This window comes from Ostrinia nubilalis, chromosome 15 (assembly GCF_963855985.1).
Source record: "Ostrinia nubilalis chromosome 15, ilOstNubi1.1, whole genome shotgun sequence".
Taxonomy (NCBI): domain Eukaryota; kingdom Metazoa; phylum Arthropoda; class Insecta; order Lepidoptera; family Crambidae; genus Ostrinia; species Ostrinia nubilalis.
The window spans coordinates 7,687,210-7,709,757 of record NC_087102.1 but is presented as its reverse complement, the minus strand read 5'-3'; the positions used below and the strand labels follow the sequence as shown (position 1 = coordinate 7,709,757).

Below are 22,548 nucleotides of genomic sequence, written 5' to 3'. Positions count from 1 at the left end.
GATACGATTGGTCGTTCAACAGCGTACGTCAGCTGTTTTGACCAATCGTATCGCAGAATCAGAAACGCGTCTGGATTGTAGACGTTATAAAAGTTACCGTAATTCCGTAATCGGGGCTCGGGGCCGGGGCCCTGTCCATAGCTTAAACGTCAATGATTTTTCATTATCGCCAACACTATAAAAATAATTGTCAATGTCAAAAGTTTTCAAATGGCCAACTGCCAAAGAGTTGAAACTTGCAACTTGAAAACAGTGGTGTAAATTAAATCATTTTCCCTTTTTCAGATACAATAAAGTAATAATCGTATTCCTTAAGCGTTTAGAATATTGTACACCTTCTATCAATTAAATAATTATGTCTGTAGCGGGTCAAGTAACTCTTCAACAGCTGCAGCAAGATTTACAGAATGAGTTGACTACATCTAATCAACTATTACGACAAATGTTTGTTTATTTTGTAATGCCTAATAAATTGTTTGCTAATATTGTCAATAAGCCTATAAAATAGTAGCCTTTCAGCTAATGACATAGTCTTGAGACTGACAAAATACTTCCACTCCAGTCCAGCTCTGTGCTGTTGTTTTTTTACGAAATTATATTTACAGTATTAATATGTTCTGTTCCAGTTCCATGGAATTGCAACAAATCAAACAATTGACTAGCAGCGGGGGTGAATTTGAAGCACAGATCATTCAGGTAATATTTGTTATTGATTGTTCAATTTCAGTCTTTGTTGTGCAAACTTAGTTATTAAGCAATAGGGCGAATATGATTTTTAATATCAACATCACTCCACAACACAAACACTATTCATTGAATTCTCAATCAAATAGTTATGTATTCTGTTCCAGAATGCTTCTTTATTATCTACACTCGCCAACATGCAACAAATTGATACAACCAATTTACCAAGGGTACAAAGAAAGAATATTGACTTAAATATAAATCACACAATGCAAAATGTTTCATATGAACAACATGATTCATTCCGAAATGCGTCTGACATGGATGATAGTCAATAAATGCCAACACTATTGTTTATTGAATTGAAATATGTATGAAGGCAGATGCATGTAATCCCCAAAAGATTGTATTCAAGTGCAGTAAAGACGAGGTAACCATGAGCCCCTATTTAGTTATAAAGTAGGTAGCAACTTATGAAAATGTGCTTTGTAATAATAATAATTTATTTAATGTCAAGTTTTGGTTAGTTTAGTTATAAATCTTGGACTAATAACTAAACTAGATGCATTTTTAGAAAAGACTGCCCAAGATGCATTTTTAGAAAAGACTAAAAAGGTTATTTTCAAACAAAGATGTCTCAGCATGATATAACATAGTAGTACCTACTTGAAATAATAAATAAGAAATCTAATGTTACACCTACTCTTGCATCTTGTTTTAATATTATTTTATTAAATCAATCAATACAAAATACTTGGATGTACTATATTATAATATGTCATGTATTATGAATAATTGAATGAATAAATAATTACTATTTTGTACATAAAACTTTTATTCCAAATACACTTATGACTAATATTTAACATCACATAAAAGACAATTGTAAAGTATTACTAAACAATTTCAGAAGGCAACATGCATTTATATTACTTTGTATAATGTTAATACTACCTAATTAATTGGCATAGTACACATAATTCTTTATCATCACTCTAAAACTTCATTTGTTCAAAAGCAATGCAGTTGGTAAAATATATTATCGCTTTAAAAATGGAAAAGTATTGTTTCTGTAACATGGTTTTTAATCTATCATTTCATAACACAAAGAAATTATTATTTTAACAATATTAACAAGTGAGTTAGGTAAGTTACACATAAGCAACGTTGTTAATAACATCAATTAACTAGATTAGACCTACAATTTCATTTATGGCCCATTATTTGTGATAATTAACAATAACTTATATTGCCTTATAATATTACCTTGTAAATATAATTTAACATAGTCCTTAAATACAATTGCTTCATTTCCTATAAGATACAGAATATTAGTACAGTCGCCAGCATGCACTCTGCATGCATTTTTGATGCAAAATTATATCACCTAACTACTCCAAGATTCCATGCATACTACGAGTATTTACTAAGCTATGCTATCGTCTCAAACTATCTTTTTAGTAGGTGTCCTCAATAGCCAAACTTAAATTATAAGGCTTGTTGGTTTTGCTAACTTTAATTTGCTTAAGCAATAATGCAAAGGGGGGTGTAATGAGGTTTTTTTCTATTTCTTCGTAATTTGAAGTAGGTAATATTGGTAGACTTGTTACTATAAAAATGTCAATTTCTAAATAAAATTGGAACCTTCATGGTAAAGACATTTAAATTGAAAATCATTATCGAAATTCGTCATTTTGTGACTGGTTCACTTCCTAGCGACTGTACTTACCTAAATATAAATAAAACTTTGCATGACTACCACATAAGTAAGTAGGTACCTATCCCAAAAATGATACGTATCATAAACTTCGAGCATAACATAACAATCACATTACAAGAAATGCTTAATTGATGACCTTAGCATAATAGTAGTACGTTTATTGTGATCTTCCCTAAGCCATGGTAACAGCTTATAGACTAGAATATACAAACAACTTCTTAACTTTGCTCTCTATCAGTGTTGAAATAGAGCCGCCTTTTCTTTGAACATCTTCCTTCGAAGGGCTTTCTCCTCGGCTTCGCGACGCTTTTCCTCCTGCTCTTGTATGATCTCGTTATGGAACTTGTTGGATTTCGCGAGCTCCTCGATTTTGGCTTCGAAGAAGTTCTTTGCGCCGTTCACTCCTACTTGATCCACGTTGATTTCAGTTAGTCTTGCAAGTGCTTCCAGGCCGGAATCTGACTCGAGCTCTCCGGCTCTCGCTTTTCTGAAAATTAACGAATTTAATAATATAATTGTATGTTTCTTTACTGTTGATCGTCGGCGCGTTGACTCGCTTTTGTATTTTGTATCGGACCTACAAGCCATACATATCTGTTTTTCTGTCTAAACTCGCAAGGGAATCTAAACTCATCTGACCTAAAAATCCCAGAATTATGATAAAGCAATTTATTCGCACCTAGTGTGGGGAAGTCTGTATTCATGTTATAGATAATTAAGAGGAGACAGATCCAATGTAGAGATGAAGATGAATGAGGGAGCAATGGTACTGAACCCCCAGTGCGCGAGTCTGACTCGCACTTAACCTTTGTTTTTCATTTAATCAATATGAAATCGAACCCACCACTCCCTGCGCAGACGTAGACACTATTTGTGTCTGTAAACGAACGACGTAATAATTTTTATGCCTTTTCTAATTAGGGCAAACGCGATAATATCTAGAGTTAAATATTTTCTACAATTAAACTGAACTTTACTTCCTTCATAGTTGGAAACGTTATAATATTTTCCGGTACATAAGAATTCACAAATGACCCTGTAAACCGACAAACAAGAATAGTCCAATTGAAAACCACAACGATTTGTTATTCATGAGTTCTATGACGCAGAAGGATAAGAACTTGAGCAATTTGTTTTTCGTAGTAGGAATAAATTTCACATCATCATAATTTGTTTTCATGGATAGACTTGTCGTCGATTCGTCTTTAAAATTATATCGTCTTGATGACTCTAGGCTAGCTCGGCTAGAGCCATAAAAGAACATTGCGTTAATTGGAACTTATAATAATAATATGCAAATTAATGTGTCGTAGAACTATTTGTATGATATTTTCTCACTAGGCTTTTCTTATTCTGACGGTTCCGGATCGGATCGGACGTAGTAGTACTTACTATTATACTAACCTATAAATAAGTAAGAATTCTCTGAAGCTGATTTTGTTATCGCCATCCTCGTCAACTTCCGAAATCATTGCCTTTAAACCAAGGTGGGTCTGCGGGGCTCCCAGGCGCTCCATCATGCGCTTCACCTCGGTCAAGTCGAGGAACCCATCGCGACCCTCGTCGAATCTGGAAAGGAAAATGGACATGGGTCAATATCAAGCAGTCCATCATCAGAACCACAGTGGCTCGGATAGGAGAGTGCAATGTTCACAGATATTCGTTTCTCGTGGGGTCTCGTACCTACGTAGGTACTTTATTACTTGGCGCATCTATGAGTGAGACTCAAGCACGTTACATGATATTCTAAATAGAATTATCCTTCCCCTTGCCACTTGCTTGTTATGTATGATGCTGGACATTTGATAATAAATAATATGTAATGGGTTTCAAGCATGACTCAATGGTTTCCTCACATGGTTTGCTTTTCCTTATCCTACAAATAATTTCGGTTAAAATAGCAAACTGAATTTTACGCGAGGCGTTTATTTTGCCTCTTGCTAATTAAAATAATCAATTTAACATCTCATTTTATTAAAATAGTGATGTGTGTCATCAACATCATAATCATGATGCTACAAAAATATAGTTTGATAAATGATTTGCCGTCGACTCTACAATCTACATTAGTAGTAAGGCGAAATGTTGATGGAACAAAGTAACTTTTATTTTTATTTTAAAACTGCAAGTGGACCGTTTGACTTAGGTTCTTACGAAACAAGTAGCTAAAACTAGACTAGATTGCAAGGTTGAGTCACCACTACTGAATAGTGGCAAGTTTTCACATTACCACAACGACAATACCTACGCTACCCGTTCATAAAAGAAAGAAGGTCCGTTGGTTGCCCGTTACGCGTTATGAATGTGCCATTGTCCTACCTAGTTTCGTACTACCAACTATGAATGTTAATTAAACCTATATTGTGCCTATAGGTAGGTACTCTAATAACTTTCGCTCAGGCAATAATTTAACAGCTACTACGCTACTAATTGTTAATTCTGCATTTTTATATAGCATGCAACAATGGCACTATAGTTGTTAATTAGTTAATTGAAATTAAGCACATACCAACCTCATTATTTCATATCGGCTAATAATTACTTAATTAGATAATCCAGTCATACAGTCCGCTACTGGTTGGGTTGTTTAAATATACTGGTCTTGCTGACTTGTAACTCCTACCACATTAAGTAGGGATTATTAGAAATGTGCTTTGGTAGGTGTATACTTAGTAGGCAGACATCTGAAACTTTATTTTGGGAAAAGTTACACCAATGCTCTATTATCGGAAACCGTTATTTTTCTATTTAAATGTGCAGGTGTCTACATAACTAAGCTTGCTAGATAGAACGTGTGCAAGAACCGAATCGCGCTGGTTGGTAGGTAGGTAGGTGCCTACCTATGTAATTATTATAGCGACACTAATTATGAGAGCCTAGGTCTACCTTGTTGTTTTTTGGTAGCATTCGCGCACTTGCTCATTGTTTCGTAGTCGTAGGTTACAATGTAGGTTCGGCACTTTTGCAAACATGTAACATGATTCGTAGGTTTATTTATAAGCCAACCACATACTCGTACCTATATGTTCACATCTACAAACAACTCTTAATGACACTACGCCGCGGGTTACCTACGCCATATCGAATGACAAATGATCGAAAATCAAAATATCGAATACGTTTCATCGAACGATCAAAATATCGAACGATCAAAATATCGAATGCTCAAAATATCGAACGTTCAGAATATCGAACGATCAAAATATCGAACGATCAAAATATCGAAAGTCGATATAGACGTTTTTATTTAATTCATCTACCTTGCTCGGCCCCGGTGCATGGTTGTGTTTGGTCGTACAGTTTTGTTTTGCCAGTTAATGTGTGCCTTAAGTATTTTTGTGCCTGAAAAGTTTATAAATTTGGAGAATAATGTCCGTGGGGATAAGCCTAGCCTGTCCCAAAAAGGAAAAACAGTCCTCATTTTGGAGGGCTTTGTAATGGCAATGAACAAAAATGTTGATGAAACATTCTAGGTACTGGTATTGTACACAAAAATATAAATTTACTTGTAGCAGTACGGCAATAACAACGCTTCAGCAAGGAGCCGAGGAACATTTGTTGAAAAGTTGTACGACCAAACACAACCATGCACCGGAGCCGAGCAAGGTAGATGAAATTTAATAAAAACGTCTATATCGACTTTCGATATTTTGATGGTTCGATATTTTGATCGTTCGATATTTTGATCGTTCGATATTCTGAACGTTCGATATTTTGAGCATTCGATATTTTGATCGTTCGATATTTTGATCGTTCGATGAAACGTATTCGATATTTTGATTTTCGATCATTTGTCATTCGATATGGCGTAGGTAACCCCTACGCCGCCTAATTACGTACGCCTACCTAGTTACTATGATAACAGCGATAAACTAACCCCAGTAAGACGTCACATTTATGGGTTTAATCTTTATCATTTTACTTTTTATTTTTTTTGTAAAACCTTGTACCTGCTTAAACTTAAATCACTTAAATTAACAAATGAGTAAAGAAACTTGTGACATTATTCCACGCGAAAACAGTCCACCTACCCACGATTATCATGCGAATGTTTTTTTTATCATTATCTACCACGAAAGGTCACGCTAGATACAGTTTCTGCAAGATACTTAACTAACACAACAGAAACATGTCAAATGTCGGCGAACGGAGTGAATACAAATTGCATTGTCTAGAAACTAGTCTCGTCAAGGTGAGGCAAGGTAAGCCAGTTAACTGAACACGTACAGTCGATGGCAAAAGCGATGTGAACAGTAGAGTCCGGTTGGTTGATCCACCTGATTGATATTTTAAATTTTTAATCATTTAAGTCATTAAAATATGCCTTCTCCAATATGTTCTTCATATTATCATAATTCTAAAACCGAGATAAAAACTTATTACACCTTTTATCTAAATCGGTTCAGTGGCGTGAAAAAGTAACAAACAAAGCTTACACCATCCTCTCTCAAAATTTGACTTTTATAATTATTTTTTTATTATAAGGATTCTATTCACACAAGACAAGTGCAAGTTACCTAGCTAGGACTGAAGCAGTTTTAGTTTAGTCTATTGGTAGATAGGAAATTACAATCAAAAATTAAATGGCTAATGCCCGTGACGTTAGGGAGAGATACAATCAGGCTTTGCCAAATATTTCATGTTTTTCACGAATTGTCTTCAGTTTGCGACAGTAAGCATTATGTTTTACTAGTCGGCTAACTCAAATTATGATCGATAACACTATTAGTAGAAGGTATGACCATGAGACTAACACGAGTATGGCAGAAACTTATGAGGCTACGAAACCGGTACTTAACACATCTATTTGTTTCGCTTACACGTAGAGTCAAATTGTTATTGTTATTCTTTATTTTGTTATTCCAACAAGAACAATTTCAATCTTCACGTTTAAGTTTTACCAATAGGTATTAACTGTTTAATAAACCCGATGTCTAACGCGTTGAAATAAATTAAACGGACTATCTAATGACGTTAATAGCATTCCAAGTGCGTAATGTAATGTATTAACATTCGTGGGAACATTAAACTGCTGAAACATTTGATAAATTAATTACAACAGAAGGAAGAGTGCTAATAAAAATGTGTCTACGCTTGTTAAATAGTTTGCACTTAACGTGGTGGAATATACACGCGATACAGGCATGACACTCAACAACACTAGTAAATAATTCATATTATTACAGTAACTATTCAAGTCAAACGCTTACATAACTATAAAAATCGCAAGGGATTAAGATTACACTGGTTGACTACAAGGTTAATACGAGCACAATTTATTTATTTATTTATACTTCAATGCCCAAAATATTAACATTAGGCGAACTTAATGCCATAAGGCATTCTCAAAAGACAATGCCGGAAATTGGCGTCTTTTTTTTTCGCGCGGCCATCGACCAAACCTTGTTTTTTGATTACAAAATAGTGTAATAAACCAAACTTAGTATGACATGTATACCTCTAAACTCAGTCTGAACTGAGTTACGAGCATCAGAAGTTTGATGATTTTCGTACTAGATTTGCTGTTTGGGCGCAAGTTTTGTAAGAAATTGCAACAAAATAATGACATTGTATGTGTAAACAAACAATACCATCCATTAAAGGCTCCAGACATCAGTATGCAGCAGAATCAGCGCAATAAAAAAATAGCGCAATATTTTGTTGCAATTTCTTACAAAACTTGCGCGCAAAAAGCAAATCTAGTATGAAAATAATTAAACTTCTAATGCTCGTAACTCAGTTCAGACTGAGTTTAGAGGTATACATGCCATAGTAAGTTTGGTTTAAAACACTATTTTGAAATCAAAAAACAAAGTTTGGTCGATGGCCGCGCGAAAAAAAAAAGACGCCACCTTCCATACAAAATCTGGCATTGCCATTTAATTGAGTGCAAGTAAGTGTACCTTACCCAAAACTTGCACGTTATTTTGGATTCGAAACTATAAACAGTTTATGCATCCTAAAGTGTACACAAAAATATGAGTGACCAAAATAAACCAAACTCAGTGGGAGAACGGAGAACCGATCCCAAAAATGATGACTGTTATAAAAATTCAAGGAACTGCGTGTGAGTGCGCTTAATCTTGAAAATTTTTACACAACGTTGCTGTCAGTTGTCTACATTTAAAATCATCATGAAAATGTCATAAGATCTTCCTCCTTTTCAAGTACGCTCGTAGCCCGTAGCTGCGTAGCTAGCTCTACACCCACAATGGTCATCAGCCACAGATCACGCAACCAGTAGCAGCTGCTGTTGTGTGGTCTGTGTCAGCAGCCTATATTATTTGCTGTTTATAGTACCTACGCGATTGCCAGCTTTCATTTTAACATAGTTATTACAACCTTCGATTACAAGATTACAACTATGCATGTACTTATTAGCCATAGTGTCTAACTTGATGTGCCATCGACCGTGTCATGCTAACTCCTTTTAACTGTGTATCTATTTGTCTCGTAAAACTCAGCCGAGCGCGAGCTATATTAAATGACGATATTTAATACTGAAGATAAAGTTTATGAGAACGTTCACATTACAACACAGTGGAAGATTCGTTTAATTGCCGTACTCGTATATGCTACCTTTAAACCGCACATCCTTTGCGAAATGGATGTAATTAATTCCATTGGTCAGTATTGCAAAATTATACCGGGTATTACCAAACTGCTTTCAAAATTACCCACCAGATACAATCTACAAATCAACTTTGCCAACTCGTAAATGTTTTTCGTCCGTTACAATTACAGCCTTAAAAAGTGTTTCAGTGTTTAACCTGTGTGGTATTCTTTGCTCTCCGTCTGAAATTTCATTATCACAACAATAGAACCCGGCAAGACGTCTCACTCAACCAACAGCATATTTTACAATTGCTATAACGACACTTATTACAATAGACCTTGTCGGAGTTGTCGGAACTCTTTCATTGCTACTACTTGCCTAAGTATGGCAAATTGGCGTAGGTACTAGAAGAATAGTATATTATACATTTTAGATAGCCAGGTCCTCTGTGGTTGAGGATTCCGTGTGAAGCTCGCTTAAAAAATATTAAAAAATAGTCATTAAACACACACTTAAAATTATTCATCTTGAGCGAATGAATTTCAAAATAAGAAGAAGAGGTTATTACTTACTGCACTGTTACATAATGAACCAAAATGATTATGTACCTACAATCATGAAAAAAGTTAACCCTTAATTTTCTCGAAATTTATTTTCATCTTAACAAAATAAATTCAAAGAAATATCCGACTGTATAAACGATTCCAAAAAAGTACACTAAGAAGCAGAAAAATAAAAACGTTATTTAGGACATTATACATATACCTACGGATACGGATGCAGGTCATGAGATACAGCCTATTTTGCCATTCTTTTGTTAAAATCAGTTTGTAGTTATGAAATCTACTGTTTCAAATATAAGTAACTCAAGTAATCTTTCCTTTAGGAAGACTCACTAATCACTTTACTTTTACAGTGATTAGTGAGTGAGTCACCTTAAGATTAATATAAAATCAAACTTCAAAGGAAGGAAACAAGATTACGATGACGACCTCGTGTAAAGTAACAGGTGCTTCAATGAATGAGTGATTCAAACTGGCTGTCGTCACCTATAATACCATACTAGAAGTTTATTAGCATTCTTAGTAATCAATTCATTCAAGGAAATCTACTTCATTGATAGTTGACCAATATTTCTATTGACCTAATTTCAAATAAACATTTTGAGCGCGATTTTTTGACGAAATGCATCTTCAGCTAGTTACATAATATACATAATATAATATATTATAGGGTACGTAACGTACCTCTTTATTAGAATTCAACTAAGAATATGAGAGAACAACATGTCAGTTTTTTTATCATACAAAACAATGTGGGCTGAGCTCGGCTCGGCCAGCCGAGCGGAGTGCGTGACCCAACATTGATTTTGTCGCTGCACTCAACACCGGACTTCCTCTCAGATGCATTTTGATTCGTGACTCATTATTCAATCACTTATGCACCAATTTCGACCTTGTTGGTTGATGGGTTCTCAAATTATTGTTTCTCCAATCATCCTACGAAATAAATAAGTACAATGTACCTACATAACATAACGGAAGCAAACTGACATTGGTCTGATTTATCTACTACGTTAATACAACACATCTAATATTAATTAACGCCTTCTCTGTTTATGTAACAGGTAGGCAGCTAGTCAACAACACTGACGCATATTATCTGTACTTACCTAGAAGTTTGTTGTAAAGAAGATGAATCATTGAAACTTAAGTGTGACAATCCATAGTGGTAATGTTATAAATTTCCTCATTTAACACTTTTAAACAAATAATAAAACCGTTTGTATTTTTATCATACGAGGAGGGATTCTACATTATGAATGAATCATGATCGAAGTCTCAAGTTTATTTCCAATGAATGAGTATTTTACAAAATCATTTTTTTTATATTGTGGGTGATGGGTTCAGTCAAACAATGACAAATATCGCCAACATCATCGATAGATCTCTCCTTTTTACATAGGATAACAATGTTACAATTCACTGAACTAGCATTGGTTTGTTTAATAATAGCAAGCAATTGATCCAATCATTGAAACTACATCATCATCATACCTATCTACTGTGTTGTTGATACCACAGAGTTGTTTATTTAGTTCAGAATAACAATGTATCGACTTTTATGTATGTATATTTGTTGATGTTTTATTTGTTTGATTATAAATAACTGCATACATATTACAAACATATTTGAAATATAATTAATAACATAACACTTTCATTTTGAAGTGAAAAAAAATCATAACATTGATTTCAAATTCGTTATGATTGCTTTTTTATAACAGTTAGCTTTTCAAAAATACCTAATGATTTATTATGAAATCTCAAGTACAAAGAACTCATTTGTGTCGTGTGAATTTTGTTATAACTTCGCATTATGCTCAGGAAAGTTTAAGTTATTCATAGCATGCCGTGACGCTATTCATTTTTGTCTCCCACGACGATGCGATGTCATTTCACCTAATAAATTGCGTCTAGTTATGTTATAACTTCATTACAATTCGGAGTGAATTAGGTAATTTGTTATACCCGCTTTCACTATTGCAAACATGTTAATTAACGTTACATGCATGGGTCAAAGGGTTAAGATTTTTAGCAATTTACACGTCACTTATTAATGAAATATCTTACTAATATACTAAATAGAATGCTTGAAATTCTCCGTTTGGTTTTGATAAATACCTATTCAACATTACATAGGTTGTGAACACTATCACTTTTATTTACCTACTTCAGTAGCCCTATCTATCAGTTTTGTATCTTAGCCGCATGTTGATATTTCTTATCATCACATAAAATAAACTAGCATTTAAACGATTTGGAGCCGTAGTAGGTGACAAGGTTAAAACAATTTCAAAGTCACGAAATAATCTACCTATTCAAAACTATATTATAGGTACAAAAATTTTGTAGTAGGTATGTTGATAGACATTAAGTAGGTACCTACCCAGGTTAATATTATTAAAAATATAATACATAATAACTCTACACTTACTTGTTAAAGGTCTCCTCGTATTGTTTTATTTCCTTCCTGGAGAACTCGTGAAATTCCGTATAAACGTTAACAAATTTATATTTAGGTTTAACTTCGAGCCCCTCTTCGAGTTTATCATTGATCTCCTGCCTCCTTGTGAGAATTCCACTTAGTTCTTCCGTGGCGGACATTCTTATAATTTGCGCGCCAAAAAAGGTCGGTAATTGTTTTTTGTTTCCAAGACGGCGTTCGATACCGCGTGAGGTTGTGCCCCGCCAACGACCTTTAGGATACTGGTGGTTTGGCCGGTCCGCAGACGCCGCGCCGGGCCAGTCAGTGCCTCCTCACTCGCGCCGCGCTCCCTCGCGTAATCAAGTCGCGGACGCGGGGGTCTCGGCGCGGATCGACGCAAATACGTGCCGCGCACACCGGCATCCACCGGCTATCTTGCCGCAATCGTTGCATGACTCTTTGATAACCCAGCAAATAACTAGGTAGTTCGAATAGCAAGTCTAAGTTTGGATTATGGATCACCTAGTTACATAAACTTAATTAAAATGGCGAGAGCACAGGTTGGTTGAGAGTTGAGACCATTTAATCAGAGATAATAATAATACGATAATTTAATTTTTTATTACGATTTTAATTATAACGATTTAATGAGCTCTTGGTGCATAATAATGCGTGTATTCAAAAGAATGGGTAGGTGGGTAGGAACTCAACATAGTGTAGATAATACGATGGGAAATATATTTATTACCTATGTAGGACTGTAGGTACCTATACCTACTTACTACCAGTTTTTAATGAAAAAAGTTATTAACCCATAATAAGACAGAGCTAGTCAAAAATTTTCATTGCTTTTGGACTTTAAGCATAGGGAATAAAGTTCAAAATAATTAAGTGGTGGTTGTGGTCACCATAATATTCCCTCTGCCTTATTAAGGGTTAAATTTTAACGCGCATAAGTACCTAATCGTAATAATATTAAAAAAATATTGTTAATGGTCTTTCCTTCTTGAGTAAGTAATCAATTTACTTACCGTTAATTGTTGCTAACTCATTTGACGACATAATATTAAGCATGTAGGTAGGTAATTTTTTAAATGATTCACCACTACCCCATGCCACAAAATATAATATTATGCTCATGCCTACTATGCTCATGGGAAATTGTTTATTGGATGATTGATAGACACATTAAGGCTAAATAATTGAAATTAGCCATTATTTTTTAATTAAATGTGGCTTCAATGTTTTGGCCAAGCCTTTACATGGTGACCTCCTGTATACATGTATTTAAGTGCTACAGCGTGTTTCAGTCGATATCCCATAAGTCTAAACTTATGACCTACCTAGGCCCTAGGCCTAGGCTAATAATAAGACCACATAAAATAAAATAAACATGAATTATTGCATTTAAATTATTAATTCAATTCTTTTTTTTTAGGTGTAAGTATTTTTTACACGAAATAATTCGCCATGATAATCAACATCGCATTTTTTTTACTTAAAATATTAATAATTTACTTAACTTATCAAAGACAACTATGTATCACTCATTCATGATGCAAAGCACAGGCATAAGTAAGTAATCCTATAGAAACGAAACATTGACGATACTTATGTCTGAAGAAAACAATTAGTTTAATAAGTCATGTTGTTTTCTATGGATAGATACTCGTATGTTAGGCCTACTTACTTAACAAATAAAAGTTACATTTGCATTTTAATAATAGTGCCATAATATGTTGAACTCCTACGCAATTTCATAATTGATGGTAATGTCTCTTGGGGGAGTTAATGGTAAATTACTCCATTTGTCGCCAAGCCTACATTTCACAGAAGTCTACGGGACTTGGTCTCAGTTGCAAGTATTGCTTACTCGCATCATGAGGCGTCACTCCAGGTTAACAAAGCAAGCTTGTGTTTCATCCTTATTTTTTAATTGATAACTAAATTCATTGTAATAATAATTGTAGATCGGCAAGCGGTGATATACCCAATGGTTCAAAGAAGAATCACTGTGATGATGATGAAAGCCTAAAGAAAATAAAAAGCAAGAAGTCTGGAATAATTAAAAAAACTTTGAAGGACTATTCGGAAAATTCTAATCTCCATGGACTCAAGTATATTGGGGAAAAGGAACGGACACTTCTGGAAAAGTGAGTCTATTTATATTTATGCACACTTATCTTGAAAATAATGAACCAGAAATTATAAATTACCTTCATAACCATAATATTTTTTATAGGCTGTTCTGGACGTTTATGTTCATTTCTTGTGTGGTGCTTTGCGCCTTACAAATATTTAAAGTTTATACAAAATGGAACGACACTCCTGTCATCGTAACCTTTGCCGAGACCACCACTCCAGTCTGGCAGGTACAGTGCCAGTCTGCTGTAGACAATTTTTTTATCTTTTGTTTTTTAAATAGATTTGATAATTTTATTTACCTTTTATACACTAAAACTGCTCGTCCTAAAACCTACTGCTTTACTGTTCGTAATGGTAATGCCTAGAGTCTACACGGACACAGTTATATTGACCTGATTAGCTGACTTACGCACTACTTAATCATAATATTATTATGGCTTTTTCTGATAGATACCGTATCCAGCAGTGACTATGTGTTTAGAAACAAAGGCCAAGCAGACTACGTTCAATTACACTAAATACTTTCATTTGTATCGAGCCGCGAACCACGGCAACATTACAGAAAACGAGTAAGTTCCTCCGTTATTTTTTTTCCGAATCGGTAAGGTCCTATCAGTCGGCTCGTCAAGTGTCTGTCACGCTGATATTAACTTTCATACATAATTAATGACCTGTCAAGCACCGCGTGGTCAGCATAATATTAGGTAGATATCCAGCTTTATTTGCTTACCAATAACCAGCCCAAACCATGTACCTACAGCATTTAAAAAAAAACCAGAAAATATTACTGTGTACCCACGACACTCCATGTCCAGTCGAGGAAATGCTAGGTCGCTTTGCTAAATAAAAGCCAATCTTGCAAACAACGGCATATTGTTCCCATGATAATCAAGTTTCATACAAAACGATGTTACTATAAAAGGACCCGCCGAATACTTTACTTGCGCGAGCTAAGTAAGCATAGCGCCATCTATTGGTAGTTTTATGAACTTTTGCTATCTAAATGGAAACCGCACCAGTACCAGTACAAGTAAATAGGTACCTAATACGAGTATACTCTAAATTTTTTAACTAATTTAAAACAATAACGGAAAAATAATTAAGACCTTTATCAATTGTTTTTCAGAATTCATTTATTTGAAGACGTATGTTTAGTTTGTGATGCCCATTTGTCCCCCGCGGAGGGAAGAATAGTATCAAAAAATGGTACTGCAACAGTCGAAAATATTAAATCGGTAAGTCTGAGAGGTTTTTTTATTGAGTTATGTTTAATTTTTGAGACCAGGCGCTCACCGGCCGAAAATGTGCTATGCCTACCCGGACACGGAGCACGAATAAAATTAAATATCGTTCACTTTTATTAGGATACTAGCTTTTGCCCGCGCCTTCACCCGCGTGAAAATTAGTTTCTCACAGATCGTCATAAATTTTAGCCTATATGTTATTCTAGGTTATAAACATTAATACTTTAATACTGTAAAGTTTTTACTTTTTGCGTGAGAGTAACAAACATCCAGACATCCAAACTTTTTATAATAGGTACCTACTTAGTATCGCATTATTATGCCATTTTATAATAGGTATTACTTGGTAGGAAGTAGGATGGCAAGGCTGCTCAACCTCAGGCCCAGGCGAAAGAATTTTAAATTGGCCCACGCAAGTAGGTTTGAATTGAGTTTTTATTGCGCTTGTTCTAAGATTAACTGAAATAGGAAATGTAAGTGACCTGTCGACTGAATCCACCGTTTGGTCCAGTCGGACCACTTTTTGAAGAGTCCTTCAAAAGGTTGAGCAGCCTTTGGCTATGGTGTATTGGTTGTTTATGAAACACTATTACCTACTATACGATTTTATATTAGGGTTCTATTTTATAATAAATTCTCAATTTAAGGTGTCACCTAACTTAACCGAAACATTTTCTATGTGTAAATGGCAAGACAATACTGGCAAATGTTCATCTATGTTCTCGCCTATTCTGACTGAAGAAGGCCTTTGTTACACGTTCAATATGTTACCAGCTGAAGATCTTTTTAGAGTTGAAAAGTAAGTAGATACCTAACTAAATGTTACGATAATAAAGTAACAACATAGATAAATATTGCTTTGTTGTTGCTTCTACTTTTCATTCACAGAGTACCTAATTAGGTACTTGTTGAGATTTTCCATTGTGATACAAAAATATAAACTGGTGCTAAGCCGCCTTAAGTTTCTTTTTCATATTAATCATGTGAATAATTTGTACGATTTTTTTTCAGCTTACATAGAGAATATCCATATCTTGAGCTAAATCCAAAATCTATAGAGAACTATGATCCAAAACACACCTGGAATTTAGAATCAGGTTATAACCCTGAGGCACCTATAAACACTTATCCTTTCAGAGCAACAGTAAGTCCGTTTATGAATTAAAATCACCATACTCCAGTTACCAATTACCTACTACTTAGTTACCTAAAAATAATGTTAAGTTGTTGTGTTGTAAGTAAGTAGGTAAGCCTCTTGTGAACAATTTTTTTTACTTATTAGAGCTCAACGGGTCAAAAGTGGTTCGGTCCTGATAAGTAGGCCTACCTATAGATAGAGAGATTCAATCCAACAAACAAATAATCATGAAATACACTGGTCATCATAAAAATCGACCCACCCGCGACAAGCACTTTCAAACGTATGCATCCCCACTTCCCACCAATATTACTATACTATATTACCATTTAGAAGCCTAGTTCTAAACTTCATTTCATTAAAGGAAAGGTTTTTACCCCAAAAATGTGTCTGTAGAAGAATCCAGAGTCACTTCTTCAAAAAATAGGTAGTTACGCTTGAGCCAACTTTTATGGCTATAAAACAGTTAAGTTGGGATTAATCCCTATCCATCTGTTAAAGAGGACACGTGAGATCATTATTTGGTTTTATAACCATAAAAATTGGTCTAATTGATCCCAGAGGTGAGCCCAAAGTGAGGTCTTTTTTCAAGTTTTTCAAGTCACATTTATTGTATATGTTAATCGTTTATTAGGAAATTAAATGTGTTTTTCTTTAAGGATATTTATTGGGCTTTCAAATAACACCAATATTGTTGGGGCACCATGATTGTGTCAGTAGAAACGAGTTTTCCTGTAAAACGTAGGTGGGCCGATTTTTGTGATGACCAGTTTATGATAGTGGCAGGCAAGCTGGATCTAGTCTAGACAGCTATTTCCAACACACAGAGCAACGATTCCATGCTCTGTCATCCAACATGATGTAGGTATATTATACTACTATTAGTTCATGAAAAGGCAGACTCTTGGGTTCCACTCTGGCAAGGGGAAGATGAAGGCAAATGAAGGTCTCTTGATTTCTCTACTCACCACAGCTACCCAAATATTGCTCTGCGGGGTTAATTATTAATGTTATTAATATTATTATCATTAAATTTGATTGCCAAATCACTCGTGTTAAATTGTTGTATTAGTAAACTCTACCTGAATTTGTCATGCTTACTTGCTTATTACTTTTAGGGATTTGGCGCGAAATCCGGTATTTCTTTTGTAATGGAATCAAAAAAATTTGATCTAGATTACCTCTGTAAGGGACCTGTACAAGGTTTCAAGGTAAGCTAAGAATATAATGTTCCTTTCAAATGTAATATTCCTAATTTCAATATTTGTGTAATTTGAAAATATTTTCTGTTCAGATTCTTCTACACAATCCTGCAGAGTTGCCGCGTCTATCGCAGCAATATTTTCGTTCTCCTTTAGCACAAGAAATAGTTGTTGCCATAAAACCCAATATGATGACTACTTCAGACGGGCTAAAACCATATAGTCCAGAAAGGTAAGATATTTTACAAACGTACTTAAAGCACCGTGTTCATCAAGTTTAAAACTATCAATATGTTTACTGTTCTAAAATAATTTTAATTGTTTGTTATAAAACACAGGCGTCAATGTTATTTCCCATATGAGCGATACCTCAGATATTTCAAAATCTACACTCAATCCAACTGTGAAATGGAATGCTTGACCAACTTTACAAATGCAATGTGTGGTTGTGTACACGTCGGTATGCTCCGTAAGTATTTACATTAAATACTAATTGCTATTTTAAATAAACTTTTTTTTTTATATTTTACTCTGTATTTTACAGGTTCTGCGGATATTCCAGTATGCAATGTTGGAAAAATGGCATGTGTAACGAATGCTCAAAGTGAGTACCTAAATAGCATTGATAAACATCATACCATTCATATCTCCACGTCTTTCTAGGTCGTTTCTTACGACTTATTTTGTAAAAAATAAAATTTAAAATTTCAGTTGAACTAGTGGTGAGCAATATAAAAGAGGGGCTCCATATTGAAGAAGCCGAAGGAAACAAGACCATCCAAGGGGCTCGACAGTTGGCTGCTCAATGTCATTGCCTTCCCGCGTGTACCTCTATCGAGTATAATTCGGAAACCTCACAGGCGGATTTTGACTGGAGAAAAGTCTCCAAAGCCGGATTGGTCCCATTTAGTGAAGATGATGAAGAGTAAGGAATACCTATGTACTCATTTCTCGTTTGGTTTTATTCTTTAAGATCGAATGCTATAATATTGGTAGTAGGTATAATACCTATACATAGCTCAACTGTCACGAATTTCGTTGTGGTCTTTCTATGATTACCACACGCGTCGTGGGCGTTTTTATTAAAGCCTTATGTCCATAAAACGAATTTCGCAATGTGGATGTTTATCTGTGAGGGACCACAACGCGTTGTGACTTGTGAGCTATTTCGCTCAATCTGTTATTATCACTAATCTTCACTAATATAATATTAATAATGTTTTTAGTTGATAAGTAGGTACTTACTACTAATTACTTACTTACTTTTTTCCACAGTCTGTTACGCGCTCGTGTGAACGTATTCTTCAAAGAGCCCCAGTTCATGACATCTCGGAGGTCTGAACTGTTCGGACCGACTGACTTCCTCGCTAATTGCGGTGGTCTGCTAGGCCTGTTCATGGGATTCTCCATACTAAGCGTCGTAGAAATTCTTTACTTCTTTACGCTTCGGTAAGTTACAAAATGTGCTCTTCTTACTGAGATTACCATTTAAGTATCTGTATACGAAGACGTTTGATGTAAACTCACACTACGCCCCCTGATTAACGATAATAATATAAGTGATACGTAAGTAAACCTTATACCTATACCTAATTTTGCCACCCTGGATGCGTTCTGTCCTGACTAACAATGTTGTTGTACCTACTATCCGTTCGCTTTAAGTTTGCCGCTGGTGATATGACGTCACTCGAAGGGGAACGTCTATAACTTTATCAAGGATTACTAATGTTTGGCCAAAACACGTTTCCCAAATTATCACATCGCAAACAACGTTTCGCAAATTTTCATTTGGCAAATTCTCATTTGGCAAAACAACTTATTGCAAACTTTTAATTCGCAAATGTCGTTTTTGGCATATTATTGTTTAGCAAATTATTGTTTGGCAAAGTATGTTTTGCCAAATGTTACATTTGGCAACAATATTTCACGATAAACTATTTACAAAATAATTTGATTATCGCATAGAATGGACTACAAATTAGCTTGTGGTTATTATTTTGTTTAGTGGGTAGATAATATAAAATTTGTTCTAAATTAATTTTCATATTTCATTCTTTTTATCGAAATTTCCAAATGATTCATTAAACAATAGAGGTGATTCTAGCGCTCGGCGGCCGCTGCCGCGGCACGCTTCGCTCGCCTTCGCGCGTTAAGGGTCACTGTTCTAACCTAACCTAACCTACTATTTTCTGCGATACCTACTTTCTGCAACCATACTATTTTCTGCAATCTCTTTGTTTTACATAAAATTCTTGTGAAAACCATGATCATCTGCCTTATGCTTTGATTTGTGGGTAACGGTGGGTAAGTATGTGAAGTGTCAATTTGACCAAACAAATTATTTGGGATATAATATTTGGCAAAATAAAACATTTGCTATACATATAAACATTTGCCAAGTAAAATTTTGCCAAATGATAATTTGACCAAATGAATTAGTTGCGAAAAGTACAGTTGCTAAAAGTTCATTTGGGAAATGAAACTTTGGCGATAAGTTGTTTGCGAAGTGAAATTTGGCGAAAAGTAATTTGGCCAAACGGAAGGATACCCTTTATCAAACTATATTTAAAATGTTTTTTATTTATTACTATTGATAAAAATTGTGTATTTGCGTAAAATAAGACACATTAATTGCGTTTAATTAATCACTAACTAAGCGTTTAATCGCGGTTGGGGGAGGAGACGCGCATTCCACGGACCGACAAACTTAGCGCGAACGGGTAGTAGTTACGTGATGCTGGCTGCGTTCACTTTGACCTGACGGCTCTGCCCGCAGAACACATCCAGTGTGGTAAATCCTTAAACCTAAACCCTGTCATTTTTGTTATTCCTGTGAAGAAACATGCAGTCTCTTAGTTTTCTTGTATTTACAGAATTCTTTGTGCAATTTGGCGCCGACATAATGAAAAACTACGTGCAGACATCGTCCTAAATAAGCAAACGAAACTACAAGTTGATTAGTGCACCAACCTAAGAAATCTTTGGATAACGATATTTTTTTGTTGAGAAATCATGAACGTTTGATTATGATTATGTAAACCTTTAAACACACTCATGTATCTACCTGTTAAATTTATGTAAAAAAAATTAGAATACCTACTAAACGCTTTATTTTTCGTAGTTGAACGGAAAGCATGGGCATTTTTGTCTTTTATAAATTTTTCGCTTAAGTAGGTACCTAATTATGTAAATTCTAACTCTAATACATAATTATAAATAATGAAAGGAAAGTAGGTAGATTGAAATTTTAGTTAAGAGAGGTCAGTAGATATTACATACTTAATTATAAGAAATATTAAAATAATTACATAATACTAGCAAATTGTTTATTTATTATCTCGTGCTCACATAAGTAATGTTATGAAACATCTGTACATATGTGATTTTAAACTAAATGTTCGTATAGGTACTTTAATCACCATAAGTAATCAAGCAACTGCAACTTGTTTTTATGTTGAATAAAGTTTTTCTTGATATCTTATCAATTTATGGTGCGACGAAAGCCCTATGGCGTCGATATATTCCCACTGTCCCCAGTGCAGTGTAGACAACGGGAATAATTCTATTAGGTAGGTAGGTAGTTAATTTTTTTTTTATTCCCGTTATCGCCACTCCTCTGGCCGGTGGGGATAACGGGCTTAAAAATAATAACTGTTAACTATCTAATGTAATTCCCACCAGTGGAAAACTGGAATAAACCATAGAGTCGATGGTCCGGACCGGAGACAGAGATATCCGAGGAACGCGGGTTCGAACCCCGCCTAGCCGCTAAGACTATTGTTGTGCTATTGTGGTGAACCCACTCGTAGTACCTATCTACAAAGAATTTGTAATATATGTTACATTGGATGCGGTCTGCGGTTAGGTCTAATGAACGCAGCCCGCTCGTCAGTTTGCGTTCATTGGCTGCGTTTGGCCGAAAATAGCGCTAGTAGCTAAATATAAATTGTTAGCAAAATGGCAACCGCCGAAACTTTGAGGATACGCGTGCTAACTTCAAAAGTGACGTTTTCTCATACATTTTTTACACTGCAGACCCACGATACCCCTGGCGATACCCCTGGTGGTATCGTGGGTCTCGTTAAAGAACTACACTTCAGACCCACGATACCCCTGGGAGTAAAGTTGACAAACGAGGACCGGCGCGGGCGCGGCGGGCGGGGAGGGGACGCACAGTGCACACGGCTAGTGCACAGTGTTGTGGAATACCTCTATGAATTCTAAATTGATTTCATTGAACATGCAATAAAATGTATATCGTTAAAAATAAAATAACAACAATACTCATACCTAATACTACGAATAAAATTAATTAATAGCACTTATAAAATAACTTTTTGACTTTAATTATTTATTTTTGTTCTGATACTTTAATCTATGTTATTTGATGTGATAAAAAGATTTCATTTACCACGTTGTGTGTGACAATGATTTAAATGAGTAGTTTGCCCTTGGGAATCAATAATTTAAATTTATTCACACAATATTAATTTTACGCTATATTTTAATTTTATGAAGTGAAAATAAAGTTTTTTTTAACATTACAAAACTTCTCCTGTAGAGCAGTTTGTATAGGAAATATAACCAGTTGAACAGTTGCGCAGTTGAGCAGTGGGGAAAAAAGGATAAATAAAAGGTACCAGGGTAACATAACCTTATGGGAGCTATTATCAAATTCTTAATAAATATGTATCACAAAATAGCTCCTTTATGGTTATGTTGCCCTGGTACTTTACCTGATACTACGTAATCATTATACGGTATGTAGATATGAATTGCTGTTATTTTATTTTTAACGATATACATTTTATTGCATGTTCAATGAAATCAATTTAGAATTCATAGAGGTATTCCACAACACTGTGCACTAG

At 34.9% G+C, this 22,548-nt stretch overlaps 3 protein-coding genes across 3 annotated transcripts; 2 read left to right on the top strand and 1 right to left on the bottom strand.

Annotated features, from left to right (window-relative positions):
• The first annotated feature begins 217 nt into the window (after positions 1 to 217).
• On the top strand, positions 218 to 1,727 carry LOC135078861 (uncharacterized). The gene is made up of 3 exons (XM_063973426.1): positions 218 to 444; positions 627 to 696; positions 852 to 1,727. Exons 1-3 carry the CDS (start codon positions 356 to 358, stop codon positions 1,020 to 1,022), a joined length of 330 nt encoding a protein of 109 aa, XP_063829496.1. The 5' UTR covers positions 218 to 355; the 3' UTR covers positions 1,023 to 1,727.
• On the bottom strand, positions 1,496 to 12,305 carry LOC135078860 (EF-hand domain-containing protein D2 homolog). The gene is made up of 3 exons (XM_063973425.1): positions 11,958 to 12,305; positions 3,809 to 3,973; positions 1,496 to 2,891 (listed from the first exon to the last, which is right to left on the bottom strand). The coding sequence occupies exons 1-3, from the start codon at positions 12,125 to 12,127 to the stop codon at positions 2,639 to 2,641; spliced, it is 588 nt and encodes a 195-aa protein (XP_063829495.1). The 5' UTR covers positions 12,128 to 12,305; the 3' UTR covers positions 1,496 to 2,638.
• Positions 12,306 to 13,802: 1,497 nt separating this feature from the next.
• LOC135078859 (pickpocket protein 28-like) lies at positions 13,803 to 20,991 on the top strand. Its single transcript, XM_063973424.1, has 14 exons — positions 13,803 to 13,845; positions 13,919 to 14,101; positions 14,191 to 14,320; positions 14,544 to 14,662; positions 15,220 to 15,328; positions 15,985 to 16,136; positions 16,349 to 16,481; positions 17,594 to 17,686; positions 17,770 to 17,909; positions 18,016 to 18,146; positions 18,222 to 18,281; positions 18,389 to 18,602; positions 18,953 to 19,126; positions 20,551 to 20,991. The coding sequence occupies exons 1-14, from the start codon at positions 13,829 to 13,831 to the stop codon at positions 20,636 to 20,638; spliced, it is 1,743 nt and encodes a 580-aa protein (XP_063829494.1). The 5' UTR covers positions 13,803 to 13,828; the 3' UTR covers positions 20,639 to 20,991.
• The last annotated feature ends 1,557 nt before the right edge of the window (positions 20,992 to 22,548 follow it).

Coding starts and splice junctions, on each gene's coding strand:
- LOC135078861 (XM_063973426.1), top strand. CDS start 356: ATGTCTGTAGCGGGTCAAGTAACTCTTCAACAGCTGCAGCAAGATTTA. Junction 445..626: donor AATCAACTATTACGACAAAT/GTTTGTTTATTT, acceptor GTTCTGTTCCAG/TTCCATGGAATTGCAACAAA. Junction 697..851: donor TTGAAGCACAGATCATTCAG/GTAATATTTGTT, acceptor ATTCTGTTCCAG/AATGCTTCTTTATTATCTAC.
- LOC135078859 (XM_063973424.1), top strand. Junction 16,137..16,348: donor GATCTTTTTAGAGTTGAAAA/GTAAGTAGATAC, acceptor ATTTTTTTTCAG/CTTACATAGAGAATATCCAT. Junction 18,147..18,221: donor TGTACACGTCGGTATGCTCC/GTAAGTATTTAC, acceptor TGTATTTTACAG/GTTCTGCGGATATTCCAGTA.
- LOC135078860 (XM_063973425.1), bottom strand. CDS start 12,127: ATGTCCGCCACGGAAGAACTAAGTGGAATTCTCACAAGGAGGCAGGAG. Junction 3,974..11,957: donor TACGAGGAGACCTTTAACAA/GTAAGTGTAGAG, acceptor TTTCCTTTCCAG/ATTCGACGAGGGTCGCGATG. Junction 2,892..3,808: donor GAATTCTTACTTATTTATAG/GTTAGTATAATA, acceptor GTTAATTTTCAG/AAAAGCGAGAGCCGGAGAGC.